A 19,374-nucleotide genomic window follows, 5' to 3' on the forward strand; every position below is an offset into this window, starting at 1 on the left:
CGGGCGGGGCGGCGGCGACGTTCCCGGAGCCCCGCAGACAGGGACCCGGGCCGCGGGTCGGGGCCGTACCCCGCCCTGACAGCCGCCCGCCCCCGCTGCCTCCGGGGGCGGCCTCTCCCCTCCCCCTCGGCTCCCGCCTCCAGCCGCCCCCTCTTCCCGGGCCGCGGCCGGGGATATCCCCGGCCCCTCCCCGGCGGCCCGGCGGCGGCCCAATGGAGGTGGAGATGCTGTGCGGGCTGCGGGCGGGCTGGGGGCGCCGCCGAGCCGCGGACGCCGGCCCGGGGCCGCGCGCACTCGGCGGGGAGTCGGAGGCAGAGGCGGGCGGCGGCGCCGGGGCTGGGACTCTGGCAGGCGGCGGCTGGGATGAGGCGGGGGGGCGGCTGTGGGGGCAGATAGCGTCCCGCGGGGAGGTGGCCGAGTGGGACTCGGAGCAGCGGCGGGGGCCGCCCGGCAGCGCCATGGCGGCTCAGTGCGACCCGCTGAGCGGGTACCTGCAGCAGCCGCTCTCCGACCCGGGCTCCAACAGCGAGCGCAGTACCGACTCTCCCGTGCCCGGTTCCGAGGAGGACTCGGCCGGCCCGCCGCGGACCCTGCACAGCCCCGAGTGGGGCGAGGAGCGATTCCGGGTGGACAGGAAGAAACTGGAGGCCATGCTCCAAGGTAAGGGCGGAGAGAGGCGCCGGGGGTGCCTGCGTGGGCGCGGGGCGGCAGTGGCGGCCCCGGCCGGGACAGAGGGAGGAGAGGGGGCCGCGTCCGGGCCCTCCTGGCCTTTCTGGTCCCGGCTCCCGGCGCTCCTCCTGTCAGTGCCTCTGGGTGGCGGGAGCCGGGGCGGCAGCGTGGCGTTCCGTCCGGGGCTGCGCGGGGGCGGCGGCGACTCGCGGTCTCGCATGGAAATGGAGCCGAGTCCTCGGGGCCGCCCCTGTCCCGGCCCGGCTGTGCTGCGGCGGCCCTGGGGACGCCCCGAGGCGCTCAGGTGCTGCTCCGGGCCGGCCGTGGCATCGCGGGCAGAGCCGCTCCCGAGCACCGCGGGAGCTGTGCGGCGCCGCCTCCCGCACCGGGGCGAGCGCGGAGCGGGGTCGCCGCTGCGAAGGGTTCGGGCTCTCGAGAACCGCTTCCAACCGAACGTTGGCCCTGGAAGCGTGCTCCGCGCTCGCCGCTTTCTAGGAACAGCCCCGAAGGCCGCGGCGTAGCGGGAAGGAGCCCTGGAGCGGTAGCATCCCCCCAGCCGGCGTAGTGCCCGGGAGGAGCCGCACGGCCCGGCCCTGTCGCTGCGCCCCGAGCCCGGGGGACGAGCGCCGGGGGAACTGAGCCCGGAGCGCCGTCTGCGGGTCTTTCGAAACTTGAGAGCAAAGCGGTTCCGATGAGTCGCGAGGGGACAGCGGGGCTGTGCAGCTGACAGCTGGCTGCGTGTGCGTTCGGCTCTTTTCCCTCGGGACTCCGTGCTTTGTCCCATTGAGCCTTGAATTATTTGACTCTCAGAGGGATCTGCGTGGATGGCTTTGGACAAATAGCGTCACAAGTCTGGCTCTGTTTCTAAAATGCAGATGGATGGTTTTAAAACCACTGAGGTTGACGTTCAGTGAGCAGCTGATGACGATGACGGGGTGTTCCTGCTGTTCACCCCAGAGCCCGAAAAGAAGAGGTGAGTTCAGGGCTTGCGCTGCCCTGAGACAGCAGGATTTGTTGGGAGCAACCCAGAAGGGTCAGGGTGCTTTGGAGAAGTCCACTTTTCTCTTTGAGGTTGCTGTTCAGTCACAAAACAGTGCTACGTTCACACCTTAATCTCTTTAAGTAAATTTTCAAAATAAAACCCTACCCAATAATGTTGTGATTGTTCATGAGGTGTGTGACATGGATATTGCATGCTGAGAGCTGCAGCCAGCAGGTAGGTAGCTGGCTGTCCTGTCCCAGCACCTGCCTGCTCCTCAGGTGAAAGCCAGCAGAGAAGCGTGGGTGAATTGGCCCCTGCAGAGCTGTGGTCTGACTCGATGACTGCAGTGATTGGAATTTTTTAAAATGAGATTCTGTCTCCTGGGGGTGGGTTAATCTTTAATCAGTTAATACTTCAGTACCAGTAGAAAAATATGTCATGCGGTAAAGAGTAAGGAATTCTGAGGAACAGCTATCATAAGCAGAAACAACTGCATCTGAAGGTGTGCTCATCGTGGTGCCTTAGAACTAAAATCTATGCACATGGAAAAGAAAGTATTGGTTACTTTTCCCTGCCTTTTCATAGGCACCAAGTGCTGTGAAAAGATTGACAGCTACCTTAACCTTTTTCTGTGCTAATGAAATAAATTTCCATTATCTCATCCCACACAGTCTCTCTTTCTACTGCCTGAGGTAGTGAGCGTGTGAGGGTAAACAGAGCTCCTGAGCGGGATCCAAGTCCTGTATAGTCTGTCATCCAGTAGTAGCCAGTGTCAAAGGAGCTGGACTCCATGATCCATATGAGTCCCTTCCAACTTGGGACATTCTATGATAACGTGAAGTGTGGGCCTGCTTGCTTGCTCCTCTGTTTTCTGTTTCTTCTTATCCTTGTAAGTGTTTGTTAGGAGGTCTGATAAGTAGTGCAGACAGAATGCTGTGTGTTTCCATTTTGTTCTGTGTCCCTTCTAGTAGGTAAGTGCTTCAGGTAGTGGCTTGGGGAGGTTTTTGTTTATTGTGAAAGTCTAAACTTTTTGGCTTATTGGCTATACAAGAAACAGACTTCCTAGGAAATGTAGCAGAGGCAAGTGGGAAAACAATGAACTGTTTATTAAATGTCAGTGCTTTTGTACAAGTTCTACTCTTGTGTCTTGACTTCCCTACAAGGTAGATCTAACTTCTCCTATTTTGTAGGAGAATACATCAGGTACTTGAGCAAGTTTACCAGGGTGTCACACAGAGCACTGCAAAGCCAGAGTCATAGATGGTACCCAGAAGTTTCGAGTCAGTTATGTTGCTAACTGCAAAATGAAGTTGATTTTAGTTGATGAGTGTGGCCATTGTTTGGAAGTGTAAAGTTTCCCTCACCCTGAGATGAAAGGAATGATGGAAGAATGCATCTTCAGAGATTCACTACAGCTTCTCTTACAGTGAATTTCTGACTCTAAAAACATGACTCATAAGGTCATATTTCCTATTGTTTCTAATACTAGCATTCTTCACTGGAAGTTTTTAAAACATGCAAAAATGACATTGTGGAAGGGAAGAGTCTTTGTCATCTTCCCTTAGAGAAGTGGTCATCAGATTCTGACTTCCAAGATCTACCCAACTTTTTTTTTTATATACCTGAGCTGGGATAAATACAGTTTCTTTCTCATATTAGATGGATTAAGACTCTTCTTTGGTTTTTACTAGCAAGACTTACGGCTTGTTGAAGTGTTCATGGTAGCTTTTTTATGTTACATGAATGTGAGGATATAGCACCTTTAGTTCAGTTGTCATTAAAGAGAAATTGTAAACAGTATCTAGTGAAGAAACCTATCAGGAAATGTTGAAATGTTCTCTTTTTTGCTCAGGGAACTTTTTCTATTTTTTAATAGTCAACATCTGCTGTTTACTTAATGAAGAAATGTAAGAAGCAATCCGTAGTAGAAAAAATTTGAAGCTGAGTATTAGGCTTGGTGCTTCTGCTGCACGTTCTGCGTTCTAGGATTGCATTACTAAATCCTCATTTCTGCCATGATTATTTCTCATTTTCTGCAACTGATGTGTTGTGCATAGTTTCTCAAGGAGCACTGACTTCAGCGAGATTCCCCTGGCACTGCAAATGTGTTGTTTAGTTCACTTATGGGATAGGGAACTTAAGTGCATTGATGTCACCTGCAGAATCCATAGAGGGAGGAAGTGATGTGGCAAGACACACAAGGTAACTCTTCCGAAAAGCTGTTGATGTGGCCTGTTGGCTACCAATTGCTTCTGAAGCAGAAACCAAATCTGAACTGAGATGGCAGAAAGCACTGACAGATGTAGGGGTGCTGCATGTTCTTTTTTTCCCTCACTTTAAGGTAGTTGTTTTAGTGTTTTTGGTGTTTTGCAGGTGGATTCTTAATAGCCTTAAGATAAATATTCAAATGAAAAGTAGTCAGAGACCATCAAATAGCTTTCCTTTTACTAGTATCAGCAAATGTGAAAACTGTGGTGAACATTTTGATTGTAAGAATTATTCTCATGTCAAGCCATCCTGTATTACTGTTTTATTATTTAAAGATGAGTAGAATAATGTTCCATTAATCCGAGCACTTACTGTGGGATATACGTTGTCTTACAGTGCATTTCTTTATCATTTTGTTGGTTGAGAAATCTCTTAGACTAGAGAAACATTTTTCCAAGGAACAAACTTGAATAAAGCAGATCATCTGTTGCTTTATTTTTTCAGCATCAACAGCTTATCAGATGGTATTTCGTATTACACCTGTTAATTGTAGCTATTGTGTGCTGGGGAACACTCAGGTGAATTAATGCTGTGGAATAATTCACTTTGATTATTTGAGTGCCTCTTACCATAGTACCTGAGTATGATTACAAAAATGAAAAATATTAAACTTGAAAAAGCTGTCTGAGAAGGTACAATCTAACGAGAAATGCAGCAGCCATTGAAAGATTCAGAAGTTACCCATGCGCTTAAAAAAGAAAAGGAAGAACACTCCAGCACCTTTCCACTGCTTTGTGACTTAGCTGTGAAGTATCATTTAAGTTTTATTTTAAAAAAATCCTTTCTTCTATGTCATATTCTTTAATGGACATAAGGGAGTTTTGATGAGATGTATGTAGAGCGCATGCTTAAATACTTGGATTTTATAATGCACTCTCATACAGCAATACTTTAGCCAAGAAAAGTAACACCACAAAACCACGTTTTCTGTGTTAAGAGGAGCTTGACTGTAACAGTGATGTGGATGCCGTATTACATATTGTTCCTTACAGAAAGAAGAATACAACAGGAAAAATAACCAACATTGACAATCTGTGCCTGTCAGAATTTGCTTTTTAAAACACATCTTTCAGTTTGGGGACACTTGGATAACTTTAATTTTGTTATCTGGAACTTTTTTTTTCCTTCCATGAGGTAATTTGTTGTTTTTTTCTCAGTTATTGAAGCACCTTTCTGCTGCTGGGAATGTGCTCCAGTGAGGGTTGATATCAAGTGGGAATCTCATCCTGGGTTCATCTAGTACTGACTGTGATGAGTTCTTTCATGTGTTATCTGAAGGAAGTTAACATCTGTAGAAATCATGTCAATCTTCATGTACATAAGGTAGACTCATCCTTCTCCCATAGATTTGGTGTTCCTTGCCTGTGGTTAGGAGATGGAGAAATACTCAACTGGTTATTTTTGACCCAAACAAGTCCTTCTGCTCTTTGATACAAGTGATGGAAATACTGAAGTAACTTTATTTTTTTTGGTTCATTTAGTCTAGGTGAGTGGTGCCTATTTCCTGTAAGTCTATTGAAAATCAATTGTAAATTCCTTTGCCCAAAGCTCACCCTTGGGGCCACTGCCTGGTGCTAAGACTGCACTTACGCAATTCCTCGCTCTGGTGCCTGGGTGATAACCGATTTATTTTGTGTTTGCTGATCTATCAGATGGAACTTACTGCATTTAAGCAAGTATGTTTTTTTTCTACTTAACCAATAACTGTCAAGTGTGTTTTTAATACTCAGACTAGTTGGTATCAGCTACAGAGAATGATAAATTTATGTCTGACTGGCCAGGCTTGTGTGGCCGGGGGGGGGGGGGAACCACTTGAACATATGGAGGGAGCTGGAGATGTTCCAGAAAAGCTGGAGACGTTGCCACAAACAATACTTTTATAAGAAGCTGGGCCCTGAAGATGTGAGTTGACAGATTTTGAGCAAGCTAGTTTATTGATAGGCAATCTTAATTTAAATAGGGTGGTCCTGTCTGGTTTCTGTGTGGGGATGATGACCTGTGTGTTAAATATGCTGGTACTGATGTTTGAGTGGCTGGACAGGAATTAATCCTTCCCTTCTAGATTTTTCATGTGGGATGATGGCAGAAATCTAAATGACAAAACTATGTGTACAGTGTTCATTTAAATAATTAGCATGCTTTGCTTGCAGTTTAATTTACAGATGCATAATGCTCTTGATTTGTATTCCTGCTTAAAGGGTCCCTGTTGGAGCTATAAGAAGCATGAAATACATCTTTTCTTTGACCAGATTCTTACTGAAATAACTCCTGAAACTCTTATTTTCTTAGACTGTAAACACTTTATTTTCCTAGAGAAAGAAAATGGTTTTTTGCACCCAAGTGTGAGATTTCTGTTCATGTCTTTGTTTTTTTGTACCTTACAATGTATTAGCATAGCTTGGACAGGGAACATAGTTGTGGGGTAATGGGAACCTTTCTAATAGCATTTACATTTGGTGTTTAACTTATATGTAGCAGGAGAAAAACAGTTCAGTTTTTTGGTCAGGTTTTCAAATCCCTGAAGTGCTGAGTAGTCTATTTTCTACAAAAAATAAATATATGAAATGAATTTGTGTGACTTGTAGTTTAAAAATGTTCTTGCATTCCATTGTTAACAATTGTAATAATACCACTTTCTCAAGTTTCAGTGTTTTTTAAGTAGTACAACGGACTATCATGGTTTGGCACGAGCTGTTGAGTTAAGTATTGCTGGCTTGCACATTCCTGTTGGTTATATTGTAATCTTTACCTCCATTGGAAAATATGTCCTATTTTGAGTGCTTATTTCGAGCTTTTGGCTTAGAGCCTGTCAAACAATTAAACATGTTAGTTTTTATTTAATTTCGGAACACTGTGTTGAAGAACTAATAGCATTTTTTTAAATTAATTTTTTAACACCACTATCCCATACTGAGAAGGCTGAGTGATATTCTTGTACTTCGAACATACTTCAAACTTAATACGCACGAGTTGGCCTTTGGATAGCTCATGAATTGTGTGTGATTCTTGTAGCTCAAGGAGTGAGAACTTTATTTAAGGGTTTCTTCTTGAAGATTCTACCTGTTAATCAGTGGTAGTTTTGTAATGATTTTGAGTTAAGCAACCATGGGGTTTTGTTCAGTATCTTTGTGACTGTGCTTTCATGTATCCAGTTCAGATCAGGATGACTGCCTTGCATGGGGTAATGTAACTCTTCTTTTTTCAGTGGCTTTAACAGCTGATTTATGTTAAGACTTCTGTAATGATATTCTCTTCACTGGAATAGGAATATTTTTTTTCAAGTTTCCTGTTCCAGTTCTGTTGATATTTTGAGGAAATGTTTTCTGAGAAGGCTGAGGCAAGATAAATGCATATTTGAACTGTAAAGGTTAGGAGGTGTGTCTGTAGTATCAGTCACAGATAGGATCTGTCTTGTAACAGACATGAGCAAAGCAAAATCTGTAAGGAGTGAAGGCTTTGGTTGGTGAGTGCTAGTAGCCCTCTGCCAGCTCACTCCATAGAGCTGCTGGAATAACTGCAGTCTTCATGGAAAGGAGCTGTGCCCTTTCTGCTGTTATCTCCATGACTAATAGGAGTCTGAGGAATTGGGGTGTTCAGCAAGTTTCCTCCATGATTATACATGACACTGTAGTTTGGGGAGGGATAAACTTGATGCTTGTGGGAAAAGTTGGGGAGTGGCAGCTAGGGGGAATGCAAAATAGAAAAGCTGGATACCTGAATGGATAAATCCCTTGTCCAGTAGTGTAACTACCCTTAATTTTCTGCTGAAAACTTGACTTCATGTGGGTACGTACAATGCATGTATCCATAGCGGTCGGTCCTGGCCATTGTCATGGCTGTGTAGCTCTGGTGCAGTGGGAAGCAGGGTGTGCAGTATGGAAGGGCACCCACCAGCACTGTGCCTGCAAAGTGTCTGTGGGGGAAGCTCCTCTTCCTCTTCTGGTAAGTCTGTGTGTGCTGTCTGGACCTGGGCTCCCAGCAGGTGTCGTAGATGTAGTGGAGTGAGCTCAGCCAAGGCTCACAAAGAGGTAGAAGGACTAAAGCCTCTGATATGGGAGGAGAGACAGGTACCTGGGACTGCTCAGCTTGAAGTCAGAGAAGGCACAAGGGGGTCTTGTTCATTGTATGTATTGGGGTGTAGAGAAAACAGACTTTCTCAAATTGGTGCCTACTGACAGTGTACAAGGCAGAGACACTTTTTGTGCCTTTTTCTCTGAAAATGAACTTTCATTTACTTTTTCATTTTAAACATAGTTGAAAACTTGAAGAAATTGCCCAGAGAGGCTTTAGAGGTTTCCATCCTTGAAGCTGTTGTAAGTCTGACTGGGCATGGCCCAAAGCAAATAGCTGTAGCTGATGCTGTTTTGTGTAAGATAACTGACAATGTATTTCATCCCTGCACTTCATTTTTGGGTTTGCAAATTTGGTTGAGTTCACACTACAAAAACAGGAAAAATGGATTTGTATAAATGTCTGTAACGCTTGGATTTTGCAGGTAGGAATGCATGGGACACATTAAATGGGTTGGGTGGTACGTGGAGGTCATGCTTCATTCCTTCATTTCAGCTGAAGGATGTAGGTAGGGAATCATGGTAACTGGAATGCTGTACAGTAGTCTGGAGGTTTAAAAAAAAAAAAGCCTAAAAGCAAGTGAATGTGCCTTTGCACAAAAACTCAAGGTTGCAAGACTTGTGATCAAAAACAAGAAAATCTACCTGATTTATTTTTCCAAGAAGTTATTGCATGTTGACATACAATTCAACCTGATAAAATTGGATCTATTCTAGAAAAAATCCATAGAAATATTCACTTGTCAATTTTGTAGTGCTCATTTATGAGCTAAGATTAATTATGCTAATTTCTAGGTAAATGCTTGATCAGTTACCAACGTTGAAAAAAAATAGCCCTTTGGAACACAAACTACTCCAGGATTGATGAAACTGTGACTGAATATTGTAGAGGATTTGCCTTCCTCAGGAGCGTGAGAAGCATCTCGTTGGAAAAATCTGGTCTGCACCTGTCAAAGTCCTGGTAGCATTTGGATATTTACCTTAAGATTTCCTACGACCAATTATTAATGCTTTATTGTGTTATTTTAAAGAAACTTCAAATAGTGATGGAACAGGCAAAAATTATGTAGGCTGCCTTTGCATTTTTAAGCTGTGATCCTCTTGAAAAAGTAGGAAATTGCTAATGCTTTCTCACTTGTATTCTTGCTCTTTTTGATTTTTTTCTTTTTAGCGCGACTATTGCTGTTCTTTAGATACTGTTTTATAATTTAAGAGCTGACTCCCTCCCAGAAAGCCAATGATCAGCAGCTGCTGCTTTAGAGTTTGGCATCTTGAGATCAGCAGTTCCATAAGTATTGTGAAGTAAAACTACTCCTTGAATTATTATTTTTCAAAGTTGCTCAGGCTGATATTGCCTGGAAATGGGTTAAAGTCAGACCTTTGTTTTAGAGGCTAAGGAGCATAGGAGCATCCTGCGGTCACTGTGGGAGGCTGTGTGCCAGGACACAAGCAGTCTGATCAGCTGGAGATCTTCCTGAGCACGTGCTTGGTGGTGTGTGTAGTTCAGTGCTGTAAGCTGTTGCTGTGTCTCTAGGGGAGGTACAAATGCAACCTGCTGGACTGAGAGCAATATGAGCACTGATCTGCCTTGCGAGCTCAAATCACTTGCTGCCCAGGTTTGTTTGGGCCTTGCGCCTTTCCCAGGAGAGAAGGGCTGGTCAGAACGGTGCCAGCTGTGGTGTGGCCCCAAGCTCCGGCTGCGTGCAATTCCAGTGCTCACCTGATGTGCATGGGCTGCTATAAGCCTTGTGAAAAATGCTGCTTCTGCAGAAAACCTGATAAACTTATATGGAGAAGCTTTCTTTCTAATATTAATTTGAGAAAACAGCAACTCCCATTCTTCTTCTGGCTTTTTGCCTGTTAGGAACTTGTGTAGACGCAAGCGAAGCCTGAGCTTTCCATTTTCCATTTGCTAAACTCATGTCCGGGCCAGGCCCGGCAGGCTTTGCAGAGTCTCCTTTCAATTTTCCACTTAAGCAAAGTGATATGAGTAAGGTCTGTAGGAACAGTTTTCGAAGAAAAAATAAGTGGTTGTCTTTCTGCTTATAGACTTACTACAAGACTTGCAGTATATAGATATTCAGGAATTTCTTTTTAACACTGTAGCTTTTACAAGTATGTTTTTTTCCCGTGTTGCAAAAAAACTCTTTGGTTTTGTTTGGTTTTGTCTGCTCCCTCCCACTTAACTTTTTATTTAGGAATATGTGGGGTTGTCATTGAGTTAGATCTTCTAGTCCTTCACTGAAGTCTTATAGCTTTTGAAGGTGACTTCTATTTATAAGAATGTAATGCCACAGGATGTTTTGCTGTAGATAGTGGAACACTATGGAGCATCTGGAAGCAAAAACTGTAAATGAAAAGGCGTGCCAAGGGAGGAAAAAAGTAAACGTTCTCATTCAAGGTCTTTCAAGAGAATAAGTAGGTAATGTAAAAAATGGTATTAAAAAGTCAGTATTAGCATTTCTCAGTGAGTTGGTGTAAAGTATCTATTTACTCTTCTTCCTGGCAATGAGGCAACTAGCAGAAAAAAACTAATAGGTCCTCTTGTTACTTGTGGGGGAAGTCAGATCATAGGCTTCATCTGGTAAACTTCATTCCTGGAAAGGAATTATGCTGTACTTCCTTGTGAGAAAAACTTGCAGCATTTTTATAAAGAAGTTCAACAATTTATAGTACAGCACGTCTGAAAATGAGCAGCAAGCCAAGTACATTTGGCCTGAAAGAGACAATGGTAATAGATAATTGGAGTTACAAATTGGTGATGCTAATGATTTATTAGAATTCAAAAGAAGAAAAAAACACCAGAAGAAAAACCCCAGCTCTACCATTTTGGCCCTTCCAAACAGCATTGTGAGTACAGACGTGACTTGTTTTTAAGTCTAATATGCACAGGCTCATGCAAACCCTCTGTTCTATCATCTAGCTGTCTTATTAGTATTTTGCTGTATCAAGTTTTACGATTAGAATTTTTATTGATATTCTGAAGTTTCATGGTGGGGTTACCAGCTATTCCAAAGTTTAAATATATTATCACCACTTTTTTTTATTTGTAGTACATATGTATTATTCTGCTTATGAGTGATGCCACTTTGTCCGTTATAAGCAAGGTCTGCTTTTAGGAATCTGCATTGCCATTCTGGAGTAGTGGTTAAAGCTGACCTTTAAGTCTGCCTTTTCCCTACTGCCAATAACTTGGTCTGAATGGAGGGCTTTGATTTTTATCTATTTTCATTGGCTCTGTGCTGTTCGGAGTGCGTCTGTGATAAATTTACAGCAGCTGAATATACGAGGCTGGTAACTTAAGACTAAGCATCTTGAGAAATGTAAAAAATGAAATCCTTAATTCCAAAATAAATATTAGGTCGATTAAGTGGTGCATTGAAGCATTTTTGTGTTACAGAAAGCTTTAGCAGATTGCTTCTTTTGAAGGTATTCCCTGTGACCTTTATGGTAAGACAATTGAATTGCCTGAGGGAATACGAACCGTAATTATGTGTGCTGTTTGCTGTGTAATTAAATCAAAAGCTGTTGTAAGGTGGTTCCTGTATTACAAACAGTGTGATGATTGCAAGTTTAATCACTTAATGATACAGTCAGAGTGTTCTGACCTGAGCTGCTGTGTCTCCTGCTCTGCTGCTCTAGGGCCTGGCCAAAAGATGGGGCTCCTTTCTTCTGGATGTGTAGCGCATCCATGGGTGCAAAGTACCATGAAATGGCGCCACATTAAATTACACCAATGGCCCCTTGTTCATTTGCAGTTAGAGCGGTCAAAATAGTGTTGTTTTTAAAATCTGGTTATGGAGTACAATATTGAAACATTGTTTTATATGGTAGAAAGGAATCTCAGTACTTTTTTGGTGGAACAAATAGAAGTGCTGTTTTTCCCTTAGTAAACTTACTTGTGGAGTGTGTGTCAAATAGCGGATAAGAAAGTCTGGTTTTGACCTATTCCATGTGCAGAAACAGTGAATAAATTTGATCAAATCTTAATGCCTGAAAAGCAATTCCTTTCTGAAATATGAACAAATCCTGCAGAATTTTCTTTTCTCTCTCGATGTGGAAGACATTACCATTGCTGGAGCCCAGAATTCATGGATTCCCCATATGTGTGAGATTGTTTTAATGCACTAAACAATTGAACATGTAAGGATGTTTTCTGGGTTGCTTAGTAACAGTCAGGTTCTTTATTTTAAATGGCCTTCAGTGACATTTTTAGATTTCTTTTGTCAGAGATTTGGCAGAAATAGAAGTCATGCTGGTGCTTGAAACATGAGGAATTGTTTAAGCCATGAAAAAGTGGGGTTGGATTGTTGTAAAGTTTTGTTTGTGTTCATTTACAGAACTTGATATTCTGTATTATAGGTTTGGGAGCGTTGAGTCGAAGAGAATCCTATTGGGCTTTCAATATGCTTTTAAGTGGTTCATCACCTGAAAGGCAGAGCTTGGATTACAGAATGTTTAAAGCTGAATTAAACATTTTTGATCAGTATATGTTTAGTTGAAAATATATTTCCTGCTTTTATAAGTGAAGCTGAGTTTGGTGGTGGTGAGTTGAGAATATTATTCCAACTAAAAATATGCAAGCTGCTGCTTTGCTTACGGAATACCAGTTGCATGTTGATGAGGGCCCTGGAACTGGGTCAGTCTCCAGTACTGCTGTAGAACTGGTACTGGGGCCTTCTCCTGCTCAGCTGGAGGAGCCAGCAGGGAGTTAGAGACCAGCTTCAGTGCATGCTGCAGGGTCGGGATGCTTTTAGTGAGTCCCTTCTGTGTACGTTTCCCAAGCTGAAATGCTGTTTGTCCTCCCCATGGAGCAGAGGCTTGCAGGAGCATCCTGCAGGACTGGGCAGGTGTGCGAGGTTTGTGGCTGGGGAAGAACAGCATGACTGCTCCGGTGATTTAGACAGAGGAGTATAAAGGCCAAGCAGTTTTGGTGCATAGGAAAGATTTTGTGAGAAACCCTGGGAGCAAGGAAGTGGATACATGACCAAGATAGCTTAAAAAAAAAAAAGTTGTATAGCCTTGAAAATGCACAGAAAAGATCTTCCTGCATGTACAAACAAACACCAGACACGGCACTCCTGAGCAAAGCTGTCAGGTGTGGTTCCTTTCACATTCCCTTCCTCCTTCCTTCTGCTTGGTGTTCTGTGGGAAGTGAGAGAGAGGAAGCCCTGGTCAATTGTGCTCTGCCTCCTCCCAGCAGCATGTTGGTGGTGGCAGTGGCTAGGAGAAGGTAACTGAGATTCTAAGTTGTGAGTACAGCTAAGTATTCACCTTACAAAATATTGATATTTTGTTTTACCAATTGCTGCCACAAATGGCAAATTAATTAAAAATAATTAGGAAGGCTTGTTTAATTTTAAGGTAGATTGATTCTGTCTGGTAACACAGTGGTAAACTTCTGGATGGAGCTTCTTACTATGAAATGCTCAGTCCTTAGTATGTAGTGTTATCTCGTAACTTGTCTTACATTCTTTTAATAATCAACAGAATGAGTTCTTAATGATGCCTAATTTTTCATCATGCATCAGAGTTCAGCATCAGTAAAAATTAAGACATAATAGTCATTCCTGATTATAAAAAAAAAAATACCTATGTCCTTCATTGTGGCCTCTTGTGATTCCCAAATGTTGTAGACTGCTTTTAGGCTCTCTCTGTTTACTTCTGCTTCAGAAATGCAGAGGCAGTTTACCTTTGTAACAGGTCTTGAGATGAACTTTACGGACAGCAGTACCTCTTTTCTGGGCGACAGAGGAGTTGTACAGGGTTGTTTAAGAGGACAGTGTCTCTTTAGACAAATTATTCTGTAACTTCAGTTCATTTTTCTTTGTTTTTCATTTATAGACTCTAGTACTTTTTTTGGTATAAATGCTAGCTTACTTCTCCAGCCGGCCCACAGGTCTATTCTATGTTACCAGGTTGTTTTGCTTAAACACAGAATGTTCTTTGACTTTCTGGAAGGAGCTAGTTACTTGGTGCAAAGTAGAGCTTGGCAGCTAACTGATCATCCAGTGACTACATGAGGGATTATGCTTGAGCTAGCACCCAGTGCTATTTCTTCAGTATAGCTTTCTTTTCTTTATTGGAGAAACTTCTCTAAGTGGGCCTTTTAAGTAGATGGATGCTGGCACTAGAGGTTGTTAATGTTTCACTGTAGCAGCTTAGGCAGCAGATACAAATAGACTTTTTCTGAAACAAATTTTTTCTTCTGATACACCTTAAATTTGATGGTTACTTTTCAGCAAGACTTAGAGATTGTCTCAGTCTCTGCAAATGGGTTTTGCCAAGACTGTGGCTTCGTAGTAGCCAATCTGTCTCACGATTTTAGGGTAGGAACTTAGAGAGCTGACAAGTATTTTATGATTAGAACCAGTTGAATTGAAACAGAAAACCTACATCTGACAAAAATCAAAATAATAAAAAAAGCAAACAGGAAATGTTGCTTTTTTGGCGGTCTTAATAGCTTGTGAATTCTAGAATGCGGTGGACTATGCAAACTTTACTCTTTCTTGATTTTATTTTTGTTATTCACAATTAAGATTTGCAGATATCTGTATCTCCTGAGCTCTTTTGTCTTTCAGTCTGATCGTTGCAGTGTTACTCTGTGTCGAGACAGTTCAGGGAACTTCGCTGTGTCAGTGGGAAACAAGTAATTTATAAACTTCCTTAGCTGTCTTTACAGAACAATCTATTGGTCTCTGTACAACTTAATTATTTCTAATTGTATGCAACGCCTCATTTTTTGCTTTTTTTTAGGAACATGCAGGGAAAGCAAGTCTTAACAGCACAGCTGAAAAAGTTGAAGTAATACTAGTATTAAAAAAAAAATAAAGGCATGAAAGAAAAAGCCTAACTACCAATAAATTAAGTCAATGATGAAATAGCTGTTCAGACATCAAAAAACTCAGCTCAGTCAGGTCTATCTCAATAACTGGTGGTAGGAGAAATGGCTTGTCTTGTCTAATGGAGCTCTGAAGCATGAAGAGCAGAAGTGCCTCTGGTGCATTGCGTATGTGCTATTGCGTGCAGGTGGTGGTAAGACTTATGTAATAGCTGGTGTGCTCAAGAGTAACAAGTACCGATAAGCGCTGTCATTCGAATGTGACCAAATGTAGTGTGTGCATGTATTTTTGTATGTTCTGTGTATTATGTAATTAGAATATAACTATATAGAATATCTGTATTTCAGTATTAGGAGATAGTAGTGTGAATTTTAGTTCCACATTTCTGTATGTGGACATGAATTATTTGCAACTGTAAAAATAAACTGGAATATAAAATCACTTGAATTCTCTGTTAACTGAGAAACTGGGAAAATTGCTGTGGATTAATTGTAGCTGTAGGAGGACACACTGGAACAGGTTGCCCAAGGAGGTTGTGGATGCCCCATCCCTGAAGGCATTCAAGGCTGGGCTGGATGTGGCTCCAGGCAGCCTGGTCTAGTGGTTGGCAACACTGAACACAGCAGGGAGGTTGAAACTAGTTGAGGTTCTTTGAGGTTCTTTTCAGCCCAGGCTATTCTATGATTCTATGAAGACCTAGTTAAGTTAATATTGGAAGACTTGGCTTGATACTTAAGACCATGAGTAGGGCTGTGTTTGCTGTATTTCTGGAGTTGTCATTAGGAAATTGTACATTCCTTATGCTAAGATGGCACATCCATTTTTAGAGGGACTTCTCTGAACTTGAACACTTGTTTTCTTTTGTGTCCACTGCATCTGCACAGTAACAGCAGAGCTGGACATCTGCTCTGCTTTGCCTTGCGCTCATCCTTCCACAATGCCTGGATGATTTAAGATTACTGAATAAAGGCTCCTTTAAGGCTTCAAGGAGTACTTGTTATACAAATACCTCATGTCTGGAAGTGAAAGTTTTTTGTATAATGCATTTGCAAGAAAACTCTGCTCATAACTTACAGTTCTACTAATCTTTTTTTCCTCTTCAAATGCAGTCTTCTGCAACCTTAAGTTACTGTTTACTTTGCTTAAAAACTCCTGAAACATGAACTTTACAAAACATTCAACAGAGGAAATGGAACAGCAAGACCTAGCATTCTTTGTTCAGTCTTCCCTTTCTGCTTAGTTGTAAAGCTAATTCATTTTATCTGTAAGAACACACTTTTTGTGTTAGTTTGCACTGCAGAAAAGCTATGGCTCATGTTGTGGAACATCTTGAAGACCAAATTATTGTAATGGAAAAGGAATGTTAGGAATCTTTTGTGGACAGTTTATATTTTTGCCGCAGAACTTTGTGTATCCTTGCTTTGGATAGCTGAGCAAAGGCTGTAATCACTTGTTTAGCTTTTCTGTGCCTTAGTAGAAGATATTCTCTGAGAAGGCTCCACGTTCTATCTCTGTCCTGTTGGGGACAACTTCTTCAACTGATGGGCCCCTTCATGCCTTTTAGTTTCTGTTTCTGGATGACTTAGTGGCATTATTTAGCCTCGCTCTAGGCTTTGCTGAATTCTTACAAACCTGTGAGAATACTGATACAGCTTTCTCTGACCTAAGTCAGTCTGGATAAGCAAGGTGAAAAACAGGGGAAGGGCTTAGTATATTGAGAAGAACATAGTTATTATTAAAGAAGGGTTTGGTGAATGCAAGTGTACATCAATTTCTCTTCAGTATTTATTGATAATCAACAAATCAGTTGAGCAAGGCATTGTTGTATTTTTTAACTTTTATTTTGGTCAGCTACTATTTAGTGGAGGAAAATACCAGCAAATGCAGGATATTGTCCAATCTGCAATACAGATTTTTTTTGTTGAGGTATGAAACAGGTCTACTTGGCTCACAGGTGACAAAGGGTCCATTGCATTCTTATTCCTCAACAAATCTGAGTACTCTAGTTTTGCCTTACCTTTATTTCAGTTGAATGTACAATGCTGATGTCTTTTGCTTTTGGGTGAAGAAACTACTGACAGTTGTTGTTAACAGTCACTTTTCTATTGATGAGAAACTGATCTCCTTCACAGAAGCTTAATCCAGTGCTGAGTTTGAGGTGTTTTCCTCTGCTTCTTCAAGCTCTGCAATTCAACAGCTTTTGTCCATTTAACCCAAGTGTTCTTGGGTTCAAAATAATGCTTATATAATGTTCTTGTTTTCTAATACCAACCATAGGTCTGATTATTCAAAATTGAATATTTTATTTGTATAAATAATAATTAGCATGAATACACTCATTTGCTTTACACCATAGAAATTGAACATTGTTAGGTACTTTTCAGGGGCAAACATGGCTCCCTAAGAAAGGAGTACTTTGTCTCATTACAGGTCCTTATGATTCCTAGGTAAAATTACTTTCAAGAACAGTCTATTCTAGTGTTCAACTGCAGTTGTTGGCTGTGTTGTTTTTATCAAGACTTGTGGATGATATGTTGTTTTTTGCCAGGCTTATGTTCTTTAAGTTGATGTTTTAGGCTACTTATTTCTTGGTCTATTTTAAAATAACTTTATCAATACTTATGCACCTGTTAAAAGCATGATTTCCTGCAGTTAAGTTTGTGTCATGGCCATCTAATCTTTACAAGTTCTTGGATAACAGTTAATTGTTTGCTCCGCCGCTATAAAGTTATTTCAGTTAATTGTGACTCCTCCAAAGGATGCAAATTGGCAGGTAACAGAGGGCAAATGACAGGGTTTTAAAACTAGTCATGATTTTTTTTTTTCTTGTTGGTTCACTGACATTCTTTCAAAATGAGTGCATTTTCCATGTCAGAAAGTGAGTGTTTTTGGCAAATGCTTTATGCAAGCATGAAACAGATGGAGAATATTTATAAAAACTGGTGCATTTTGCAAGTGGTACATCATGTGAAGAGATGTGACCTGAAGTGTTACACGATGTTTTGTACATACTGCTTTACATGGATAGCTGGTAATGTCATTCTGTGTTTTGTGTTAACAAACTAGATTTTTGTTTTTGTCACTCTGTTACTTAATCTGCTCCAGTTTGAAAGAGCTGTCAGCTTTATCAGTTATTCCTCAGAGTTTTGCAAGCGGAGGTTTTTGTTTGTTTGTTTTTGGAGAAGTAGACTGGTACATCACCTGGATAAAGAGACTCTTACCGTTATACTTGAGGCTCACTAAGGTTGTTGTTTTAGCACTGAATAAATGTACAGAAAAAGTTGATAGAGACTTTGGGGACACTGCTATATGCTAATGTGGCATTTACTAGTATTACCAAATGCCTGTGTAGATAGCAAGTTGCAGATGCTTATCATTTTGTTGTTAATTGAGTGATGTGTACCTTGCAGTGATCACTAGAAACGTTAAAATGTCAATTTTTAATACTATGTCATGTTCAAGGTCACTTATAAACATGTATTATGATATGAAAACTTTTTCATACAGATTAGATTCTGATTAACTTATTTTCTTCCTTGTGTGTTACTTGATTACTGCATAAACACCAAAAAAAGAGCACATACTTCCTATAAAATAGAAGGAAAAAAATATTTGCACGAAGTTTTTCTAAAAGGATTTGAGTGTAATAATACAGAGTACAAATGGGAAAAATTATTCCTGAAAACAATGTTACATTGTCAGCTGCACTAACATCTTGCTGCTTAATATTGTTTGTGTTTGCAAGAATACTGTATTTCTTCAGCTAAAGCTCCCACACAGGAACTGGAGGCAGAAGAAGGCCAAATATTAGTTCCATGCTCTTTATCGTTTGTTTTTCTAGATTTTGGCAGAAATCACACATTCTTCGTTTTAATTTTTCACTTAACCACACATGATACTCTATAGCCTTTAAGTTTATAAGTTTATTTTCAGTTTATTTTGCACGAAATGAAGTTTCTGGTATTATTTCTGCTTAGAATTGATAGTTGTTAAGACTTAAGAATGGAAATGGAGAACTTTGAATTTCAGAAATGCTCAAGGTAACTAAATAAGTGAGTTAATGAGTTAATGTAATTCAGAATGAGTTGTGTAACCACAATGCTTTCTTGTTTACTCAAAGTCATTAATTTAACTTAAGCATTTCCTGCTCCGTATCACGGGTTCGTGTAAATAGTTTTGTAGAATTTCTCTGGCTTCTATTTATTTCCTGTAAACAACAATTTCAGAAGTAGTTTTGTATCCATAAAATACAAATTAGCTAGTGGAGGGCTGAGTACACCATCTCCTTGATGATGCGCACAGGTTGACTTGTAGTAATGGATTTGCTGCCTGTTTGTGTAGGCAACGTCCTGTCAGAATGACTCTGTCCTGACTGTTTCTTCAGCACCTCACTCAGTTGAATCTACTTGGAATTGAAGATTCACCAGTTCAGAGACTGGTTTTCAAATCCTGTAACACATATTCATAGGTGATATTTACTTAAAAACCTAGCTGGCTACCTACTGCTATTCTGCTATATCCCCTTTGACTACTTGAACTTGTA

At 41.4% G+C, this 19,374-nt stretch overlaps 1 protein-coding gene across 1 annotated transcript in view; it reads left to right on the forward strand.

Moving 5' to 3' along the window:
* BICC1 (BicC family RNA binding protein 1) overlaps positions 303-19,374 on the forward strand; it is a 100,535-nt gene continuing 81,463 nt past the window's right edge. Inside the window, exon 1 of the mRNA XM_021398993.1 lies at positions 303-660. Coding sequence (XP_021254668.1) covers positions 459-660 — 202 coding nt within the window. The 5' untranslated portion in view covers positions 303-458. The remainder of the gene's footprint in view (positions 661-19,374) is intronic.

The sequence above is a fragment of the Numida meleagris genome, chromosome 5, assembly GCF_002078875.1.
Source record: "Numida meleagris isolate 19003 breed g44 Domestic line chromosome 5, NumMel1.0, whole genome shotgun sequence".
NCBI classification, from domain to species: domain Eukaryota; kingdom Metazoa; phylum Chordata; class Aves; order Galliformes; family Numididae; genus Numida; species Numida meleagris.